The sequence below is a fragment of the Leptopilina boulardi genome, unplaced genomic scaffold (assembly GCF_019393585.1).
Source record: "Leptopilina boulardi isolate dan_hultmark-lab unplaced genomic scaffold, ZJU_Lbou_2.1 LbouV2_224, whole genome shotgun sequence".
NCBI lineage: Eukaryota > Metazoa > Arthropoda > Insecta > Hymenoptera > Figitidae > Leptopilina > Leptopilina boulardi.
Window position 1 is genome coordinate 2,913,350 of NW_026137779.1, and position 23,754 is coordinate 2,937,103.

The following is a 23,754-nucleotide window of genomic DNA, read 5'->3' on the forward strand; positions in this document are numbered from 1 at the left end:
TCTGCTTCATGGGTAAGGAATCCAGGTCGCGGATCTCGAGTGTAACCTTCCAATCCACCATCTGCACCTTACCCATGCTGCCAACAGTTTTGATCACCTCGGCGGTAAAAGCTACCTTGTCCGAGTCACTTCCGACCCTGATCAAGAGGTTTCCCTTTTAGTGGACGTTGCCACCAGTTTTGCCTGCCTTTGGGTGACCTCGGCAAGTTTATCTTTGAATTCTTCTTCAATCATTTTGCTAACCTGTCACGGCGAAAAGTAGAGAGACATATGTATGAATACCCTAGTTTTCAGTCAATAGCTGCACGGAGAGCACAGTCTGCAGAAGCAGCAAGTTCTTTCAGTTCGATAACGATAGGTGCATACTCGTCGCCAAAATTGTAATGTCGTAAATAAATGAAACAATGTATATTCAGAGGAGGAGTTTAATTCAGAGGGAATGAGAGAGGAGTTGCATGTGTATCTGGCAAGCGAATACTAATACGAAAGGGCGGGATCATACATATTAGCGCACTCTATATTGGGAAATGGGAACAATCAAAGATTAGATATTGAAAACAATAACGTATTATTAAAAATTCTTGAATCTTCTGTAAAAGATAAACTACAAAATCTGAAGAAACAAAAAAATCAAAATTTTCTAGATATTGATAACGGTAATGTGTTTTTATAAAATCTTGAAGACTCTATGGGAGAAAAATTAAAATATCTTGAAAGACAAATAAATCAAAATTTATCATATAGAAACGTAGAAATTATTGGTGAAATCGATGCTGGTTTGAGAGCTTTCGAAAATAAAATGAAAAATCTTGAAAAAAACATTTATTGGATACTGGCAACGGTAATGTGCTGTTAAAAACTCTTGAAGGTTCTGTATCTAAAAAATTAAACAATCTTGAAAGACAAACATTTGAATTTAAACAAGTGAGCTATATGAAGTGTCACAAATAAAATCTACGTTCAAATATAATTTACTAAGCAATTACATTTATTAAAACAGAAATAAATCTTCCGTGGAATCTTCCTTCTTACATGGCTCAGTGGAGACTAACCCCCTTCTTATCACTCTTTCCATCACTCATCATTTCTAATCTCATCATTTCTAATCTCATGATTTTCCCCACAGAGTCATTTTAATACTGAATATTGTTAATAAATTTAAAAAATGGAAATTGTTTTTCTTTTAGTTTCCTAAAAGCTGCTAAAATTTTGAAAGAAATGACAACTTTTTTTGTTTTTTAAGGTTTGTTTTTGTTGCCTGCACTTTCACACTAAACGTATAGGGTAATTAAATTTAAAAGGGAATTTGTCTGTCCTGCTCATTAAACTGAAGTATTAATCAAGGGGAGATTACGGTGATTTTGAGGTTTTTTTCAAAGATTTTTTTTATAGTAAAAAAAATATTTATTAGTTACAATTTTCTTATGATAAAATATACATTTTAAAAAGTCGAAAACAATTTTTGTTTCTTTTTTTGTATAAACAATCTAATAAAAAATGGCTGCCGAAATTGGTTGAATAATTTTTAAAATGAGAGTGTGACAAAGTTGAAAATATGCAGTTTTGAGAAAAACCCAATTTAAAGTTTTTTAAGTAGAAATTAAGCAAAAAAGTGATTCTTACTTAATTGGCGATACTGGCTATATACATAGATCCTTCTTTGGCTTCTAAAATATCATTTTCAAGTAATCTATTGCCAGTCAAGTAGCAGTGAGTGCCTCTGAGCCGTTTACTGCTACGCAACAGGAATAAACGCGTGCGTTCGCTCGTTCGGTGAGTTGTTGCATATTGATTCTCAATTTATATCAGTTCTAGACCATGGAAATACTTTAAACTATTTTTTCCGTGTTCTTATATAGTCATAGTAACCAAAAATGAAAAAAAATATTTCGACTTTTTGAAAAAAATCACTGTAATCTCCCATTAATAAAAATTTCTTTAGTTAATTAATTTTTGTCATCACTTGACTTGATTAAATTTGAATTTTCTGCTGCTAGGAACACTCTGAAAAGATTTGACAGAAATATTACTGTTAAAATGTTAAAAGTTCATTTAATTTTAATATATTCGGTTTTTTTTAGCATATAAAATATTTTTCAGGAGTCCAAGATAAACTTTATGTCCCCAAATTATACTGCGAGATTGTTATCCTTGCCGCCATTAAGATTACAGCATAATATCAGTATACTCCAAGAGTGTGGATCAGTTGACCTCAACGATTACAATGTAGTAAGGTAAAGTTTTATTACTCTTTTTTTAAATATTATTGACATATGTCAATAAATTTTGTTTTTATCAAATGCTATTTATCAACTATACCTTGCTCAGAAAATTGTATAACTATTGTTAGAGATTCATAATCTGCCAGATCGTAAGGGGGACTTCGGCCACGAAATTGTATTAGAACCAATTGGTTCGTGCATGGTTATTCTAAAATGAATAGAAATTGAGATAATATAGAAAAATATATATATATCATTTATTTGATTTTTATCTTCAATATTTATATTCAGTACATTATACATTATTATTATTGTATTATACATTATTGTCAAATGACAATTTTCATAAATGTCATTTATGTCAAATGACATTTTTGTAACATGTCATTTCCCACACAACAAAAGGATATCCCAGGGATCAAAAATATAAATATAGCTTTACATTGCATGAAATGATTTACATTAAGTATTTTTGGAATGATTTTCTACTGAAAATAGAACGGAATAACATTTTAAATGTTACTTAAATTCACTAAAACACAATACTTAAATTTATGTATTCTTAAAAAATTATTCTAGTATTGAAAATCGCTAAATCCCAATATTATTTAAAATAAATAATAGTAGAAAATACGCATTAAAAATTTAACGTAATAAAATTTTGAATGTAACTCTATATTAGACTAAAAAACACCTAATTGTGTTTGCTAAGACGCTGACATTGAAAATGTTTAAAACATGTCATTTTGTAAACAAATAATCCAATTTTTAGTTAGGCTATTGGATCCTCGACAGAAACATCAGATTCCTTCTCATTTGTTGGAGAATTTTGATCATTATTAAATATTAATTATTATTTTATGGAAAATAACTAAACCAAAAAAACTAAAACCAAAAACGAAAAGTTAACTAATCTAATTAAAAAAATTATCAACAATAGTTTTAATTTAAATGATGAAAAATTTCCATTGAGCTTACAAATTTCAGAGACGTTAAAAATTCATGTACTCTTGGCACATTTAAAAGACTCATTGCAGTTTTTAAATAATACTTGGCTATGCACATGGTCTGAGCAAGCAGGTGAATTAATCCACCGCGAGTTTTTAAAATTCTGGGAGAGGTACAAGATTAATATTATTACTGACTCTTCCTATTCATTGAGGCTGAAGAAGGCAGTTGTCGAGTTTTCATCAATGCATATTTAAATTAAGGTTTAGAAGGTTCATTTATAAAAAAAGACAAAAAAAAAAAACAAAAAAACTTAAAAGAAAAATGTGACTATTATACCACTACATCCACGTCGTTGGTCCTGGGGTAAGCTAAAGGTGGTATTATAATTATATTATAGATATAGTGGCCGATTATTCTAAAGAATAAATCAAAATATTAATATTAAGAATCATAAAACATAATTTTGAGTTTTTTCGAAAAAACGATCAGCTAGGATTTTATAAAAAAACAGTTTTTACATCTAGGAACAGTCCTCTAAAAGCTTGTTCAGTAAATTTTTGGATCCATTTTAGTAAGACCTGGCGATGCTTGAGGACTACTGTGATTAATTAGACAGAATTTAACAATAACACTATTGATTAATATTCACTTCAATTTAGAAAAGTTAAATTTTATAAAAGTGTCAGAAGGCCGATTAACAAGAATTTATATTTATCTATTTAAGGGGTTAGTACCACATATTTTTTCAAAAAAATCGATTTTCTAAAAACTGCATATTCTTGTAGTAGATGTATGTAGAAATGCTATGGAAAGTATTATTTTGGTTGGAAACTTTGGTAACATATCAAAAAACGGGGTACAATATAAAAGTCACGCGCTCATGGAGCGTACTTTTTGCAAGTACAATGTATGCTTTATAAATACACTTCCGTCGGAAATTTTCGGTACGGCTGACATGCGTGGAGTGGAAATTTAGTGCTGACTTTAAAGCAAGATATTTTAAGTTAGAAAAAAGTTAGAAACTTCTAACTTAAATGGTTGGAAAGCTGATATAATTCTGCTTCTGAATGTACACCAAGAAAATTTTTTTCATTTTTTTTGGTATTTTTAACACCGAAAAGATTTCAAGAAAAAATTATGCAATTTTCTTACTTTCGTACTAATGTTTTTGACTCCCGCCATAATCTAGAATAATGTATGGAAAAATTTGACAATTTTACAACATAATCTTTAAGGTCTTATCTTTAATTTGCATTTTTGAAACTTAAAAAATGTTTTGTGATTCCTGAAATATGTTAAAAAGGTTCGAGCATGTTTTCCTCAATGTCAATACGAAGATCTGAAGGCAAACTGAAATTTGTAGATCTTAATTTGATAAAACTGCATACAATAATCATAAAAAAATAAAAAAAATGATTTTATTTAAAATTTTATGGATAAAGTTTTTTCGTTTTAGTCTTAAATTTATCGCTTGGCATCACTCAAACGATATGAGAAAAAAAATTAAATGAGCAAGAACTTTTGGGATGAACTTTGTCCAAGCTCACCGTGCTGAATATGTAAATTACATTTTAGTTAAAGGTTCAAAACGAAAGTTGACGTAATATGTAAATTACTGTTTCGTTTCATTCCTGTCAATAAGTACGGATAATTTTATCGTTGGCGAAATATATTTTTATATTACATTGTTTCCAGTTTTGTAAGAACCATAATTGAGCGTCCCAATTCTATAACTTGTTCGACGCTCAGACGCACGCTCTATTGGCAGTCGGGTAGCAGCGAGCGTCAATGGCTCACTTGATGCTACCCGACAACCAGTAGAGTGTGCGTCCGAGCGTCGAACGAGTTATGGAAGTGGGACGCTCTATTACAAGGTAAACGTGAGATTTGGAAATCTTCTATATAAATGTTTTTATAATTATGTACACTGGAAACTTCCAAGAGTGTACGGCATTAGTCTTAGTCCGCTCTACGGAAAAACTTCCTTGACGGGGAATACTATAAACACTCAGGGCCGTACAATGAATTACTGGTGCTATTAGCAGAATACATTGTACATATTGTTATAAATATTAATGAATTTTCACAGAAAAAAAAATGGTAAAAAGTGATTGTGGGTAGAGGGTAAAATGCGTTTAGGTACAGGGTAAAAGGTAATATTGTGATGGGTAAAAATGTTACCAAAATATTACTAGAAAGATGGATGCAATTTTTCAATCTGACTAATTGAAACATAAAATACGTGTTTTCATGGATTTATAACTTAATGAAAAACTTACAAAATGTGTTTTTAAGATGAAAAATCCTGAAAATGTTGTAAATTTAATAAATTTAATTATTTTTGTAAAGAAAATGTGTTTGCCAACAATGCCAGCTGACACTTGTAAACAAACAGGTTTGGGAAGCAAGTCTTCAAAACCAGAGTTGGGAACGATAAAAAACTTGTTCAACAATAATTTTCGTAAAGCATATTATTAAATATATTGTTTTATAAAAAATCTAAGAATTAAAAATGGAGAAAAAATTAAATTATTGATTTTTTAAATTGACATTATTTGAATTTCGCGCCATATATCTGTGCGCATCTTTTTGTGCATTCCTGAGAAAATTTGTAGTAATTGATTATCTTTTATGGTTTATCTAATAAATTTAATTAATGAACCTAAAAATATTTATTTATTTATAACATTTTTTATTTATCTATAAGATTTTTGTTTTTGTAAAACAATATATTTAATAATATGCTTTACGAAAATTATTGTTGGACAAGTTTTTTATCGTTCCCAACTCTGGTTTTGAACACTTGCTTCCCAAACCTGTTTGTTTACAAGTGTCAGCTGGCATTGTTGGCAAACACATTTTCTTTACAAAAATAATTAAATTTATTAAATTTACAACATTTTCAGGATTTTTCATCTTAAAAATACATTTTGTAAGTTTTTCATTAAGTTATAAATCCATGAAAACACGTATTTTATGTTTCAATTAGTCAGATTGAAAAATTGCATCCATCTTTCTAGTAATATTTTGGTAACATTTTTACCCATCACAATATTACCTTTTACCCTGTACCTAAACGCATTTTACCCTCTACCCACAATCACTTTTTACCATTTTTTTTCTGTGTTGTTTTTATAATAAAGTATTGTAAGTTGTCATTTTATAATTAATATTTATTTTTTAAATTTAGTAATTAATAAGCCAATAAAACTGCTTGCAGAGTAACGGTAGATTGTTTATTGATTTTTTATATTTAGTGACGTTTTCCTTACAATTAATTCTCTAAACAAACAAAAATAAATAAACTGACCGGTTTGCCCCAGAAGGGTGGACGATTTACCTTAGGAGTAGGGCAAACCAGCCAGTTTGCAAATTTTATTAAAATTGATGCAGCAGCTAAACAATACATTTTAAGGTACATGTGTCTCTAGGAAAAAGTTGTGCAATTAGATGACCTTTCCAAGAAACTATTATAAAAGGTTTTTCATTAGTTTCTTTAGTTACTAGAGCCTTAAAACTGTTAACATGGCCGCTTTGCCCCAGTCTCCCCTACATTAAAATTAAATTAAAGTCAAAGGCATTGTTGTTTAATAATTCATTTGTTAGTAAATGAAATTTAAATATTTTGAAATCGAATATCCGGGAATTTGAATAGGAAAATAAAGTAGGCACTCTGACAGATGCATGGACAAATATACATATAGTTGTTTTTGTGATATCGCGAAAAAAAACTCTTAGACCTCTGGACAAGATAATATACTGTCATTTTTGAAAAGGAGGTTAAAACTGTAACATATTTTTCTTACTGAAATTTAAAAGTGCAGTTATTCCTTTTAGCTTCCTCTCCTCTCGAGGAAGCTTTGTATTCGTGACGATTTTCGATTTTTTAAAAATGGGTTGCATGGGCTTATTTTTATCTAGAATCCATATATTTGAAGTTTTAAACAAATGTCCATATGAATATGTGTGTGTATATGTCACAAAATCTTGTGTACACATTATCTCCAACACTCTTCGATGGATTGTTCTGAAATTTTGTAGGCTTATTGCAGTCATCAATATTTAAAATCAGACACAAGGATTTCCAAAAATATCCAGATAATTTTTTTATGACACTTTTTCGAAAATTCGAAAATACGTTTTTTAACCAAAAATTTCTTAACACTGTAAAAATAATTTTTTTGTTCAAAAAACAGATTTCTCGCATTAAAACGAATTGATTAACCTATTTAAAGTCTATATTTTACTTAAAATCAATAAATTTTTTAATTTTTGAAAAAAAAAATTTTTGTATGTTTTGAAAAAACTTTTTTCTTCATGAAAATTTTTAATAAACTTTGTCAAAACTGTATTCCCGGCATGAAAACGAATCGATTGATGTATATTACATTTTACCAATATTTATAAAACTGATCGCTATTTTAGTTTTTAGAACGGTTCCTATTCGGATCTTAGACTATGTGTTTCCCAAAAGTCAGCATTTTGTGAATACTTCAACTGCAATTATTAATTTAACTTTTTCACGTTTCTGGTGTGTGTTACCTAAAACTAAGCCTACGACAGCAATGAGTGCTAAAAGAAGTAAAAAAAGTTTCAATTTATGATCGTGCGGGTGAGTTTAAACAAGAAGGACTCTATGTTTCTGTCTCGAAATCTTTGATAATGATGTGTAAATATTGTAACTGAACTATTATTTGGGACAAAAGATCTACAATAATTAATCATTGCAATTCAAAATGCCACTCTGAAAAAAGTGTTTCAAATAATAATAATATTCAGCTTCAAGTGATATTGGACGACAGTTTCGATCAAGCAAAGAAAATGACGACTTCAAACATTACCTCAACATGAATACTGTTCATGCTTTGTTAAAAACTAATATTCCTCTTGAAAAACTGGATCACCCTGCTTTCCGAGAATGGTTAAATGAAAATGTAAAAGGTAGGCTAGATTAACATTGTAAAATATTTTTGTAATTTTCGTTTTATATTTAATTTCGAATGTTTTGTTTTGTAAGTTTATAATCTTAAATCTCGTAATTACAATGATAAATTCATACTTTTGTACGTGATAGGAGGTGGAAATATTGTAAGTGCAAAGTGGCAAAGGGAAAAATATTTACTGCAAGTAAAGATAAAGTGTGACCACGAAATTACAAAATTATTAAAGGAAAAGCAAATCGTTATACTATGTGATGAAACCACTAATCGAAAATGTGAAGCCGTATTTCAAATTCTGTTTCGCATTTTGCTTTCTGGGACACACGTTGAACCTCTGAATGTTGTAGCTGCAGTAAATGTCTTACAAATTTGCACAGACGATTCGTGTTCTAAACCAATTATACAGGTAAGTTAATAATTTTAAAACTGAAAACATTTTTTCATTAGACTTAATTAACATTTAAAAATAATCATTTATATGTTTTTATTTATAGTTTTGATTTTTTGCAGGCTCTTAATAAGTATGATGTTAATTTTGAAAACGTGATTGCAATTTCAACTGACAGTGCACCTTATATGAACCTTTGTGTGCGTTTGCTTAAGGAACTCTTAAACACTTCATTTGAACACATTCAATATTAGGACCATAAGTTGGATAAGATTTGTAAAAATAGTAATAAGTTGTCACGACTCAATGAATGTGTAAAAATGTCAAAGAAATGTTCAAAAATTCAAGAAAGCGAAAAAATATGTACATGAACTATCTGAAAGATAAGTACCGTTTTACCTAAGAAAAGGTACCAAACTTTTTCCCACTTCCAGTTATCACAAGGTGTAGCTCGTGGAAACATGCTGCTGTTTACGTATGCGAATATGTAGTAGATGTGTCAGCTTACGCAAAAACTCTAAGTGGGGAAATAGAGGCCATGAATTATTTTAAGCGTCTTAGTACAAAAGATATTTCGATTATTTAAGCAGAAGCAACATTTGTTAAGGACTAACAGTTCCAGTTGACGATTTAGTGTTATTACTTGAGGGATCAAAATATCCAACCGCTCACCGATTCTACGCAGAGATTAGAGAATTGTATGCTTATTTCAAGGTTGTAAAAACGGCGACGGATGATAAGTCTGTACTAGCTGAAGAAACTAAAACGTGGTTTCTCGTCATATAATGACGTTGGTTCTCAAAAGCAGTGCAGACTATTAGAAGGAAATGGAGAATTGATGTTTTCTCTTTACTTCAATGATCCTAAATAAGTGCGTCTTAAATAATACTTATAATGTTAAATTACAAAAAGTTTATATTTTCAAGACTGTTTGTGAATTATAAGACTATAACTAAATGTATCTAACTTAATTTTTTTTATAAAGAGTAAACGTCTTTAACAGATTAAAATTTTTTGTTTTATAAACATTCACTTCCATGCATTCCATTTCCTTATTGTAATCTAAAATTGTAGATACTTTTTTGTTTTAATAACTCAATTAAAAATGTATTACGTATATTTAGTCAAATTAAGCATAAGTTAAAATTTATTATCACCAAAAGCATAATTAAAGCATAAGTTAGCGCTCTTAATAGTACAATTATAGCATAATTTACATTATTTGAAGCATGATTAGAGCTTAAATGCAAGTTTTTTGCAGGCATAAATTTTCTTTATTAAAAGCATAAAATTCCTGTCTCTATTTATCTATCAAGCATGATTCAATAAATTAAAATAGTGATTATTACTTAACATTCAATAAAATATTTTTCTAAAATTATTAATGAATGACATCAGATGTTGAATATTAAAAATAATTTCTATTCAAAACATACACTACCGACAGAAATTGTCCGTACGCCTGACGTGCGTGCATATTCTAGAATAATATAAGGGAATATTTGACAATTTTAAAAACAATATTTAAGGTCTTAGCATGTTTTTCTACAACTCAGCCGTCGATCATCAGTTTTCGCCGCCTCGCTGCTAGGTTGTAGAAAAAAATGCTCGAACATTTTTTAACATATTTCAGGAACAACTGAACATTTTTTAAGTTTTCAAATTTTTATCTCAATCTTTAAAATCTGAGCTTTAATTTGCTTTTTTGAAACTAAAAAAATGTTTTGTAGTTCCTGAAATATGTTAAAAAATGTTTAAGATTGTTTCTCTTGCGTCCATCCCAGCTACGTGTCCCTCCTCCTTTCCGCTACAGTATTTGACATAGAATGCTGAAATTTGGTACGAACATGTATTTTCAAGTGTAGATTACAGGAAAAATATAGCGAGTCCGATTGGATTTGATGGTTACGAACTAGAAAGGAAAGAAATCGGTCTTTTTTTCGAAAAAATTGCAAACTTAACTTCTACATTTTTGTATATGATAAGAACTGCAATTTAGTACACACTAGACGTAGACTGCGCGCGCCTTTTTCGTTGGTGTTTAGTACTTAGACAAAAAAACGAGTTGTTTAATTTTTCTAAAAATCTATAAAATTGTTGCATAATTAATTTTCATTTTTTTAATATTAGAAAAATACTTTGTAGACATATTAAAAATATTTGAAATAAATGGCGTTTCGACTGCTTAAGGGCCGTTTTAAACCATAATCTTCTAAAAATTAAAAATACTTAAATATTCATAAAATCTTCAGTTGATCGATGGTTTGTTGTTCATTGGCCTAACTCTATGTGGACTATGGTAAACTATCCTTTCCCCCCACAGCACCGAAACTTTCCTAAAACTTTATTTGAAATGTTCAGAATATTTAATTGCAATGTTTACTGAAAATTGTGCAAAGATTTAAATGTCCCACCTAAATAAATGTTTAGCGCGAAACGTTCCTGAATAATTATTTAATTGGGACATTTATATCTTTACACAATTTACACTAATTTCCACAACGACCGACATCACCACAAAATTTTTTCTTAAATACATATTCTTATTACATTGAGTTCCAGAACGACCGACACGACTACAGAATTTACGTTTTCTTAAATATATTTTGTTATTACACTAATTTCCACAACAACCGACACCAGTACAAAATTTTCGATTCCTTAAATAATCTTGTTATTACATTAAGTTCCAGAAAGACCCGACACCACCACAAAATATTCATTTTCTTAAATACATCTTCTTATTACATTAAGTTCCAGAACGACCGACTTCGACCGACACCACTACAAAATGTTCGATTTCTTAAATAAATCTTGTCTTTACATTAAGTTCCAGAACGACCGACGCCACTACAAAATGTTCATTTTCTTAAATACATCTTCTTATTACATTAAGTTCCAGAACGACCGACACCACTACAAAATATTCGTTTTCTTAGATATTTATTTTTATTACACTAATTTTCACAATAATCGACACCAGTAAAAAATTTTCGTTTTCTTAAATAATCTTGTTATTACATTAAGTTTCAAAACGACCGACACTGATCGACACCACCCAGTAAAAAATAAAAGATTCAAAAACTGCGGATTCCGGTTACAAGATCAATATCTGGTAAACTAATCCATGAGAATCTCGGATACAAGCACTTTTCGGTATCCGAAATGCTCATAAGCTTATAAATGCACTGAAACGAACGACTTTTGTAGGGATTTTAATCAAGAAAAAGCAATTAAATGGATGCATAAACGATGGGAAATTAAATTAAAAGCAAAAATAAATGATTATTTATTAAAGAAACGTACATTTAAACAAAAAACAATTATTCTTACTAATTCTTACGTCTGCATTAAAAATATTGTGAAAACAGTGTTTTGTTTGTAATTTTACCTTGTAATTCGGAAAATATGGTTTTCTACCTTACCGACATTGGATATTAATTGAACGCGGGTTTTTTCGAATCTTCAATTTCAAAAGTAATTCAAAATAATCAAAATGTTATCAAATAAATGACAGTTTATACACTACTATTTTATAAATTTATATTTTCTTACTTAATTTTAATATTTCTATTTTCGTTTGATTATTTTTAATGTGTTAATATAATTGGTTTCCATTATAATTAGATAATTGACCAATTATATTATTTATTTGATTTTGGCACTATTTGTTTCAAATTTGAAAATATAGAATTATTATATATATGGGTGATTCCACGTCAGATTTTAGTTCAAATTTTAAATTCGTCCAAAACTATTTTTTTTCATTCTTCATAGTAAAAAAACGTATACGTATTTTTTTTTTTTTTTTTGGTGCCCAAATTTTTGAGTTATGAATTTTCAAAATTTTGGTTTTTGAAAAGTAGACCTATTTTCAACGACCTACAACTTGAAAACTATTGAATTTAGAAAAATTTCATTAAGAGAAAAAAGTTTCGATTTTTTGTCGACTTTTTAATAATGTCAAAAAAAAATTATTTTTGAATTTTTATTAAAAAAATAATAATTTTTTATAAACAAATTAATTTTTTTTCAATTTGGACATTTTTTTTAATTTTTTTTTTCATTAGATACCTGAAAATAATAAAAAACGTTTGTACAAAGTTTTGGAGTGGGCCTGATGAGTTTAATGGGTGAAAATGAATTTTTAAACTCTGCGTGCAAGTTAAGCGCGACGTTCCGTACTAAATCTCAACGTAAAACATAAACTGAATATATATAACAAAATAATAATTATATTATCAGTATTATTATTTTAAAGTATTAATTGTAATAGATATGTTATAAAATAAAAAAAACAAATTAAAAACTAACTTTAAAAAAACACTCCTACTTAAACTAGCAAAATTCGGATTGTACGTCGCGCGCTCAACTTGCACGCAGAGTTTAAAAATTCATTTTCACCTATTAAACTCATCAGGCCCACTCCAAAACTTTGTGCAAACGTTTTTTATTATTTTCAGGTATCTAATGAAAAAAAAAATTAAAAAAAAAAATGTCCAAATTGAAAAAAAATGAATTTGTTTATAAAAAATTATTATTTTTTTTAATAAAAATTCAAAAATAATTTTTTTTGACATTATTAAAAAGTCGACAAAAAATCGAAACTTTTTTCTCTTAATGAAATTTTTCTAAATTCAATAGTCTTCAAGTTGTAGGTCGTTGAAAATAGGTCTACTTTTCAAAAACCAAAATTTTGAAAATTCATAACTCAAAAATTTGGGCACAAAAAAAAAAATACGTATACGTATACGTTTTTTTACTATGAAGAATGAAAAAAAATAGTTTTGGACGAATTTAAAATTTGAACTAAAATCTGACGTGGAATCACCCATATATATCTTTTTTTTATATTTATTTATTTATTATATTTTTTTTATTAGTAACAATTATTTTTATTGATATTTTTTTTAAGGTTCCGTACTCGGTTCGGAACCCTATTAATAGCGGTTTTTTTGAAATCGTGTACCCCCCCCCTAGCGGCCACACGAATTTATCTGGAGGGCTGAAATTTGGTACACATATGTATTTTTGCGTGTAGATTACAGGAAAAATATAGAGAACCTGATAGGAATTGATTATCATAGCGTTGTCAAGGAAAAACCATGAATTTTTACGAAAAATGCCTAAAAATGACTATGTACCCCCACCTAGCGGCCACATCTTTTGACATACAGAGCTCAAATTTGGTACACTTACGTATCTTTTCGTTAAAATTACAGGAAAAATATAGCGAACTTGATTCGGATCAATTTACATAGCGTTGTCAAGGAAAAATAAAAAATTTCAAAAAAAATGATTTATTCTCCCTAGCGCACACAATATTCAACCCAAACTGTTCATATTTGCTGTAAAACTGTATTTTTGCGTGAAAAATACAGGGAAAAAATGTAAGCGCGATTGGAGTTGAAGATCAATTTTTATCAAATTTTTGAAGAAAAATATGTATTTTTCCGCAAAAAACGAAAAAAGTTTATCTAAAGTGATTCAAATTTATATATTTTGACGTATTTTTACGTGTAAATTACAAAAAAAATATAGCGAAAATGATTGGAGTTGATTTTTCTGGAGCTGTCAAGAAAAAACTGATAATTGTAGAAAAAATCATGAATTTTCTCCCAATAACGGTAAAAATTTTATCTAAAGGGCTTTAAATTTACTATTTTTACGTATTTTTATGTGTAGATTATAGAAATAATTTAATAAACATGATAAGAAGTGGAAACAGTGGACTTTTTGCTTAAGTTTATTTCTTTTGTCATTATAACTCTAAAATAAAATAGGGGGATCTTTATGTTCATTTTATAAAAATTTGGGTTCCTCGCGGAGAAATCAATAAATTTCTTTAACTCATTTAAGTGATTTAAATTCAATTAAAACGCAAAATGTAAATACAATAAAAATATTGCGAGTTGAAATAAAATTATGTTTCTTATATTTTTTTAGTAAAATATTTTTTATAAAATAAAATCGGACAAGTGCGAGTTACACTCGCACTGAAATCGAGGGTTCCGTACTCGAAGCGAACTTATTTGGTATAAAAACAAATGTTCAAAAAATATGTGTTGTATGTTAAATAATATATGTGATACAAAAAGGAACAATTAAAAAAAAATTTAAGAAAATTGTTCCTCCTTTGGTATAAAAACAAAAAAAAATTTTAAATATGTGTTGTATTTCAAGTAATATAAGTGATACCAAAAGGAACAATTTTCTTAAATTTTACAAAATTGTTCCTTTTTGTATCACTTATATTATTTGAAATACAACACATATTTAAAATTTTTTTTTGTTTTTATTCCAAAGGAGGAACAATTTTCTTAAATTTTTTTTTAATTGTTCCTTTTTGTATCACATATATTATTTAACATACAACACATATTTTTTAAACATTTGTTTTTATACCAAATAAGTTCGCTTCGAGTACGGAACCCTCGATTTCAGTGCGAGTGTAACTCGCACTTGTATTATATTTATTATTGTTATTGTAATTGTCACAATTATATTTAACACATGAATAAAGGGAATTAAATCTTAGTGTCTCTATCACTTATATATTTCCTCTTCATTCTTCTTTTGATTTGAAATATACAACTACTTATCACGTTATTCACTTTTATTTTAATGACTGTTTTCTTTTGCACTATTTTTAGTATTTTAAACACATTGTTTTTAAAACCATTTTATATAATAAGTAATTTTAATTTGTTTATTGTTCACTTATTTAATGTTTATTATATTTAATTTATTTATATATATGTTTTTATATTATTATTTACTGCACTTAACACGTTTTTATTTTATTTATTATAGTCTTTCTATGTATTTTTTTAAGTCTTGACTATGGTACATTCCTTTTTCTATTTTAGTTTCAGAATTCCATAAAATATATGTTCCCGGTTTTACTACTTTTTTTATTTCGTAAGGACCTACATATATTTGTACGAATTTAGCTATGATTTTATTTTCTTTATCCGACCTATTTAATAATTTAATAAGGACTTTTTCACCAACTTTAAATTCAGTTAATTTATGCGAAATGGTTAAATTTTTCAGCTCTTCTTTTACCTTTCTTACAAATATTATCGTATGCTAATTCTAATTTCCTATCATAATCCATATTTTTCGGAATCGGTGGAAAGTTAAACCAATTTTCCCATGCTCTTTTAGGTTTTTTGTTAAGGTGTAATTCGACTGGCGTAAAGTCGGTTGTTTCATGGTGTGTTTCATTAAAACAAGTTTCTTTTATATTAATCCAATTCCGTGTATTTTTTACTATCTTCAGCCAACGGAATTTGACAGAAACTACTGACTAAATCTAATGAAGACATCACTTTCACTCTACTACAACGTTGAAATAAAACTTTGGTAGTTTCCGCACGCTCGAATTCTTCAACTAAAATTCCATTTAATTTTCTCTCGTCTGGACAAAATCTTATCGTTCCATCCTTTTTTAACGCAGTACAAATTAGACTTATAAATCTTGTATTCATTCTTTTTATAACATTTAATTTTAATAATTTTTCTAATTCTTGATTTACTCTATCTTTCAATTTAATTGGTATTGGATATGTTTTCTTAAAAAATGGTTTGTCATCTTTCACTTCTAATTCATGTTCGTATATATTTATTCTACCCGGTTTTTTCAAAAATACGTTTTTATAACGCGATATAAGTTTGTAAAATCTTTCTTTTTGTTCTATATCTAATAAAGTACATTCAATTATTTTTTCATTTATTTCTTCTTCAGTTAGCTCAAATTCAGAATGGGGATCATCATATATTTTTATAGAAAAAACGTCATTAATTACGCCCGGATTTTCATTTTATAAATTTACAAATTGATTAAAATGAATGTTATTATCATTATAATTATTTATAATTTTATTTTCATTTTGAATTTTATTTTCAATTTCTTTTTCTGATACATTTTAATCATATATTATTTTCATTTTATTTATTCTTTCTTTTAGCATTACCATAGACAATTCCTCCTTCCCTTTCATTAGAACAATTACATCATTTTTAAAATCAATTTTAGTTTTTTAATATTTTTAACATATCTGAACCGATAATACAATCGCAATTTAATTTAGGTACAATAATAAAAACAAATTGTCCTAACCAATCTCCCATTTTGAATTTTGCTAATATTTGAAGTTTAAGTTTAACTGGACGTGCTCCGGTTGCACCTACTATACTCATACCTACTACTGGTAGTTTTTGGCAATTTTCAAATGTCACGATGGTACATAAAAATTTGAATTTTTTTTCTCCTTGTGTTGTAGTGAAATTTACTTCTCGTAAATTTTAATACAATACATTGATAATAGAATTCACTTCTCAGCATAATGCGACGAGAACGGACTCGGGCTTTATTCTTGAAATGTCATATATGCACATATTATTATTATTACAAATATCTAAAAAAAATGTCATAAATATCACCAATAAAAATATGTGCATATATTCTAATATTATTTCTACGAGCATTCATAATTGAATATAACATTGAAAAATAAAAATTATATTCACATAGTTAATTTAAAATCTTTAATTTTAGTGCTGTAAATGCTACGAATGTGTTAATGAACATTGCGGCAGCGTTCTGAGCGCATTAAACGTTGCGGCAATGTTACCCACGTAAAATTAAAGAAAGTAGCGAACGGTAATGTTGCGAATGTTGCGAGTGCGTTAACGAACATTGCGGCAGCGCCCTGAATGCGTTGGACGTTACGGCAATGTTCATAATTTAAAATTTACAGGAATTATTGATTGCAAATGATAACAATAGATACCTTATTTTGTGAGGCACGCTATTATCACTTGTAGGTCCAAAATGAGTATAAATAGGCATAGGAACCACATTAAAAATTGGACTTCTCGCGGAAAAAGAAAAAAAATTATACAAGATAAAATAAAAATTTGGATTAAAAATAATACTTAAAATAAAATCTACGCGATGAGCTTTTCAGTGAACAAAAATTCTTCAGCTCCCATCTTCTTCTGCACTATTTTATTACGTATTCTGGGCCTAACAATTTTACATGCCTATGACAATGCAACATCAAAGTTGTAATTGTTACAAATGGAAAAAAGGGTAAATATACCTAAAACCAAAAAATTTTCCAACAAGGAAAATTCATAAAATAGACCCAAGAGAAAACAAGCTTTTCAATATAACTCGTGCTTGATTTTATCAAGTGCATATTATTATATTTGGCTATACCATTAAAAGAAAATAGAAACTCAGCATTATTGGCAAAGTAACAGGCCCAGAGCTCACGCCTTTATCACGTGTTAAATACCCTTAGTCCACAAAATTTTCCCACCTGAAGTCTCTAAACGTTCCTATAAAAGAACATCGCGGAAGTCAATTAATTGCAGTATAACCCTCTTTCGAGAGTCAGCTCTGAAATTTTTCAGAGGCATAAAAACGATTTTGAGACACCGGGACTAAGCCCGTCCGTGAGTCGGATTTTCAATTTTTACAATCCACTACATAGATAGTGATTAAAATTGGACTGACGAAAATTTAAAGTGAATACTTCACGCCGACGAAGTCCAACGAAAGTCGTGTTTAATAAAAATCCAATAATTTAAATAAAATTAAATTATTGAATTTTTGTCTTTTTGACCGGCCAGTCCGCACGTGTGGTGCCTGCGCTGTTTAGATTCGGTGGACCCGTAAGTGCATTCTTGTGCGCTACCAATTGACATTTTCGCGCTTCGATAAGTGTGTATATTTTTCCGCCCGTCGGATAGCAGCTCGACGCCTCGCCCTCGTTAGCTTGCGACGGTATAATAAGCAGTAGAGTAAGTCTTTAAAACATGTATCGTTCCATCTTCTTATCTTACTGTATTATTTCAATATTTTAAAGTCGAGATTTCTTTTTATAAAATAAATGTATAAAAGGGTCTTAATTGTTTTATTGTGTTTATCCCTTAAATTCATTTTCGAGTAACGTAACTTGGCAGTTTCTTTTAAAATAGGATACACGATCCCATACTTTACTTTGAGAATTCAGAAGAGAAAATTTTTCAAAAGGAAAATTTTCAATTTCCTAATGTATTCAAAGATTTAAGTGACAACCTGTTTGAATTGCGAAAAATTGTGAATTTGGCTCTCTGACCTTGGTCATTGATGATGACTCATTCTCAATTTTTGATTCTGGCTCTCCAACTATGTCGTTGATGATGACTAATCAAAATTCATAACAGCGAAGTCCTAAAAATTTGTTTCATTTTGAAATAAGAAAAATTCTCACTGCAAAAAAAAGAAACCTATTTTTTTCTTCTATACTTAACATGTCTTTAGTAGAAATTTTTGTTTTATTGCCTTTCGTGTTACCTATCGGCACCTTTTCGCACTCTCTAATTACGAAATTATTAGGAATCTTATTTCAACTTTTCTGTTTAAGGGCCACTTTACTCTGTTAAAGAAGTAATTGAAAACTATTGATTTTTCATTTTTTTTTGCTATGAATCATTCAAATTATGCCAAATAAAATTAGGCCCCGTGGCGGTCGCTCAAAAAAACGAATTAACTCACGCAATAAAAGTATTCAAAACAAATCGGAAAATTCAGATAAGAAAATAGAGACTACCCTCGCTAAAAACGAAATTGTTAAGGAAAATCAAGTTTCGGTAAAATCAGAATATCAATTTCATCCCTTGAATAGACGAATTAAACCAGAATCACAAATTAAATTAGATTATTTTGTGACACATAACCCAAAACATCCACTTCACCACGGAGGCATTGTTAACCGACGAGAATTACAGAGACTCTCACTCACACTTGTTGGATCAGCTGACGTGCTTACTTATACGACTAAACAAGACCTTAGAGTTCGAAGAATAGAAACGGTCAGTTTCTCGTTTAAAAGACTGAACGGAAAAATAATTTTATCATAAACAAATATTTTTTTGTCATGACTAAATTACCATGACTATTCGAGTACAATATAACAGTGCACAAACTGTGACAGTACATAAGGAACACCTCTGGAATAGTTTAGAAATCCCTGTCAATAACGATACTAAACTTAATTATATTTGTGAGACACAACTTAAGACAGACTGCGCGATTCTTGGTTTCCCGTCGGGAGACTGCATAAACGACGAATATGCAGAAATCTTAGGCATTGTTTTTCTACCAGTAAATGGAATCGAGATCTGTTTTTGTGTAGTGGACTCTTTCTTCTCGCAAGATTGTCAGATTACAACGGGAATAATTGGCAGACAAAGCGCCATTGAATTGGGATTACTATCATTCCAAAATTTATAAATACTGTTTAAAATTTTCTTTTAAAAATTTTTCTACTTGAGGTTTTCCCTTTAGGAGAATTGTGGCAGAACGAAGTTTTAAAATCATTAAATTCATTATAAAACCAGTTACTCTCCATTGCTGTTGCCGGTACGATACCGCGAGATCGGAAATTCCTATGCTGCATCTGAATAGTTTTCCATAAGGAAAAGCGAGATAGAAAGAAAATACAATTTTCTTTTGTACCTCGTCATATTCAGAAGCGCTGGTCTTAGTACGATCTATCTGTGAGGAAAGTTTTACTTGCTGAGTTGATATAAATGTAACGAATTCCTGGCGTGGAATTAATGAAAATCAGTGAAAAGAAAGGAAAATTTTCGATAATGGATATTTCAAAATGTCGTCCAGTATAAACGGATTTTCTCCCAATAAAAACCCTAGAGGAAAAAGAGCAGGAAAGAGGTGGGGAAAAATTGCAGGCAAAAAGAGTGCACCCACAATTACAGAAAAACAACCAGCGACAAGAGTTCCGAGTTCGGAAATTTATTATAACCTCACCGAACCGACATTAAAAATCAGACCCATTAATAAAGTGAAACCTTTGTCCCCAGTTGTCCTCCCTATAGCAGGTCCAAGTAACCACCAGGTTCCTCCTCCACAAGCTCGAGTAATTGACCTTGAAAGAGAGGAGGAATTGGCTTGTCGCAGAATAGAACTCTTACAACAACACTTAGACGATAGTTCAAACGACTCTGACGAGACTACGGCATATGACAGTGACGTAATGATTTTGGATTGAAAATAATTAATAATTTTTCTAAAATGGTTTCACCTATTCTGACTGAAAAAATACTCAAAGATTTAACACCTACGTCGATGTCGCCTTGTAACATCCCCTCAGTACTGGTTTTTAAGAAAGCGAATAACCGATTTTACATCGACTATGCTCAACTAATCAAAAATTTCATATCAAGTATCATCATTTGCGACACAAACAAAATCAGCCAACGCGATAGATTATGAATTTCCGCATGCTCAATTTCCTTGAAGCAAGTTTGCAGGAATATTCCGCGGTGGCGTAAGAGAAAAGAAAATAGGAAAGATAGTTTGTTCCCCTCTCGAAAAGAAGAGACTGCCAAGTTTGCGTATAAAAGAGCACACAAATATATGTGTATGTGTTCGTAGGCATATACATATATATATATATTTAAACACGCATATCATCACCCACGGAGGAATAGTAAGGAGACCGATCTTGCTGTAGTAGCGCTTCTGAAAATGTTAGAAAAACATGTACGATAAGTGCCAGGTTCAGTGCATTGTACTCAACCACCAAAGTAGCTGAGCATGCGCATTAGCCATATGCTGTCTCTTTCTCCCGCAAAATGTGTGCGAGTGAGATCTGGCTGACGTATATTTCTCAAGTCTTCCATGTGTGTTGTGATGACATACATAATAAATAACATGTTTGTAATTACTATGGCTCCATTATTCTTTTAATAATTACTTCAATTTATTGACAGTTTAAATATTCCAATAGCATACATTATTACATACTTACACATGATTTTGGAGATACAATATCGCAATGGTAAATAAAATTTCTGAAATAAATACCCTTTTGGCAAAAATGCCGGACCATCTCGAAGATAACCCCGGCGCAAGGGGCGGGAATAATCACTCCCTATTAGAGGCAGAACATGCCAATATGACCCTTCGACAAATCAATCAGGATACTACGGCCGCCATGGCATCTGTCCTCGAATGTATGACCCTACAACAGAGTACATACCACATCCCTTTCTTTGATGGAAAGAATCCACCCTTAAGAGAATTTCTACAAGATGTAGCAAATGGTGTCGTATTCACCACCGACGCCACAGAACCGGGTCACCTTAAAGCAGTCCTTAGTAAGTTAAAGGGCGCGGCTAGGGAAAGTGATAGAGATAAACATTTCAATAGAGTGGACGAGCTTGTCGCTCATTTGCAAAAACGATTTGCATCTACAAAACAATACCAATGGTATTTCGAAAATATTATGACAATAAGGATGAAACAATCCGAAACTGTGCGGGACTATAACGATAGGTTGCGCGGACTTCTAAGTGGTACAAAACATGTCCTCGAAGCAAAGTATAATAGACGATTTCGCGAAGCCAATGTCCCCAACGCGCGTACTCGTGTGTTTCCTGAAAGTGAACTCCTAATACAACCGATTATAGACTGTGCCCTCGAATCTTTCATTCGGGGACTACCAGAAGAAATGTCAATTTTCGTTCACACTAGAAATCCCGTAGACTTAGAAGAGGCCTGCGAACATACCCTTCACGCAGAAGAGCGCCAAAAATACTCGGATAAAACCAGGGCATCTTCGTATCACATTACTAGATCCGAGGAACGACCAAGGTCCCCCAGCTCTTATTCTAGACAAGCCGAGAAACCATCTTCGGACAAACGGAAATCCGATGGCGAAAAGGAAACCTCGATTCTGAGATCATCACGAGGATCAAATAATGAGACACCCCAGTTTACCCCTGAGCAACTAGCGGCCTTCTACAGGACGATGATGCCTCCATTCATTCCACCTATGAATTACCAACCTCCTCTTCAACCGATGGCGTTCCAATCCCCTCCTATGCAGCCCATAGTCTACCAACCTACCCCTGGACAGGCAATGGGATACCAACCTAACTACAACCGACAGCACTAAGGATTTAAACCAAGTGCCACCTCACCCCGTTCGGTATCCCCTGGTCCGCAAGGAAGTTCAAATTCTCCACAAGGAAATTTAAACTTTCAGCCGACTCGACGCTTAGACGCGGCAGCAAGTCCCACTCCCCAGCGTCAACGGAGCGTCCACTTTGCGGACAACCAAATAAGGTCTTTAGAGCAGGATCCCAAGCCGAAGACTCCCCATTAGGGCAGTTATCTGCACCTGAATTCAGGATACCCAAGGTCAACTTTCTGGTGGATCCTGGATCCGACACAAATTTGACTAAAGTGTTTGTATTGAGTCTTGACCTCACATTTACACAAGGAAATGTGCTGAGATCACTGGAATCACGAATCACACCGTGAAAACATTGGGCACTGTCGAACTCACACTCTTCGACATTCGTGTAGAATTTCACATAGTTAGAAATATTTTTCCTATTTCTACACATGGAATTCTAGGAAGGCCCTACCTTCGATTAGAGCAGGCCCAAATTTCATTTAGGCATAATGCTCTTGTCACTATCTCTAAACCAGTGACCCCTATCCCTTTTATAGATAGAGAATCACTGGAAGCGAAAGAGATTCTAAAACCACAAATAAAACCTTTTGCCAGAGTCCTTAGTTTAAAAGCAAGGACAAGAAGACCCGCGGCAATAGACACTACTCACCCCGAACAATGTGAAGGATACCTTGGTATCTAACAAAGACAATGTTTGCCATGCAATGGCAATCAACACTACCGAGGAAGACGTTGATGTACATATTACCCCGCAAGAAATAATTCCTTTTGATTTTTGTAAATTTCCAGGAGAAGAATTTTCAGATTCCGATACGGAAAGTCTCTTAATCGATTCCGAAACCGAGTACTCCGATCGCGTAGTGAAAGTGAAAAATGCCCTACATGTGTCCCATTTGACCCCGGAAGAAAAGACTTTGTGAATCGATGGGCAGAGGACTTCGCGGATATCTTTCATTTAAATGGAGAAATGCTTTCGTGCACCCATCTGATCCAACACAGAATCCCGACAATTGATGAACAGGTTATTCGAAGAAAACAATATCGCTCCCCTAATGAAGCCCTAGAGCAAATAGACACTCAGCTCCTTAAACAATTTAATAGCGGTATAATCGGGAATTCTAATTCAAATTACAATTCTCCACTTTTAATAGTACCTATAAAACTTGACGCCTCTGGCGAGAAAAAGTGGAGGGTTATTATCGATTATAGGGCCCTAAATGAAAAGGTCATAGGTGATGCTTTCCCCCTCC

General features: G+C 31.0%; 2 protein-coding genes across 4 annotated transcripts in view; both read left to right on the forward strand.

The window, feature by feature from the left end:
* Nucleotides 1–23,754, forward strand: part of LOC127279862 (transcription termination factor 5, mitochondrial) — a 137,073-nt gene that overhangs the window by 68,771 nt on the left and 44,548 nt on the right. For all 3 annotated transcript variants that reach the window (XM_051302502.1, XM_051302501.1, XM_051302500.1), the window contains exon 2: nt 2,101–2,234. In XM_051302502.1, the coding sequence (XP_051158459.1) occupies nt 2,101–2,234 (134 nt within the window). The remainder of the gene's footprint in view (nt 1–2,100; nt 2,235–23,754) is intronic.
* On the forward strand, nt 7,881–9,470 carry LOC127279866 (uncharacterized). The gene is made up of 3 exons (XM_051302511.1): nt 7,881–8,114; nt 8,248–8,519; nt 8,624–9,470. Exons 1-3 carry the CDS (start codon nt 8,021–8,023, stop codon nt 8,753–8,755), a joined length of 498 nt encoding a protein of 165 aa, XP_051158468.1. The 5' UTR covers nt 7,881–8,020; the 3' UTR covers nt 8,756–9,470.

What these genes read in the sequence shown, in the direction of transcription:
- LOC127279866 (XM_051302511.1), top strand. Translation starts at nt 8,021, where the DNA reads ATGAATACTGTTCATGCTTTGTTAAAAACTAATATTCCTCTTGAAAAA. An exon ending in GTTAAATGAAAATGTAAAAG is followed by an intron (nt 8,115 to 8,247) that starts GTAGGCTAGATT and finishes TGTACGTGATAG; the next exon opens with GAGGTGGAAATATTGTAAGT. An exon ending in GTTCTAAACCAATTATACAG is followed by an intron (nt 8,520 to 8,623) that starts GTAAGTTAATAA and finishes GATTTTTTGCAG; the next exon opens with GCTCTTAATAAGTATGATGT.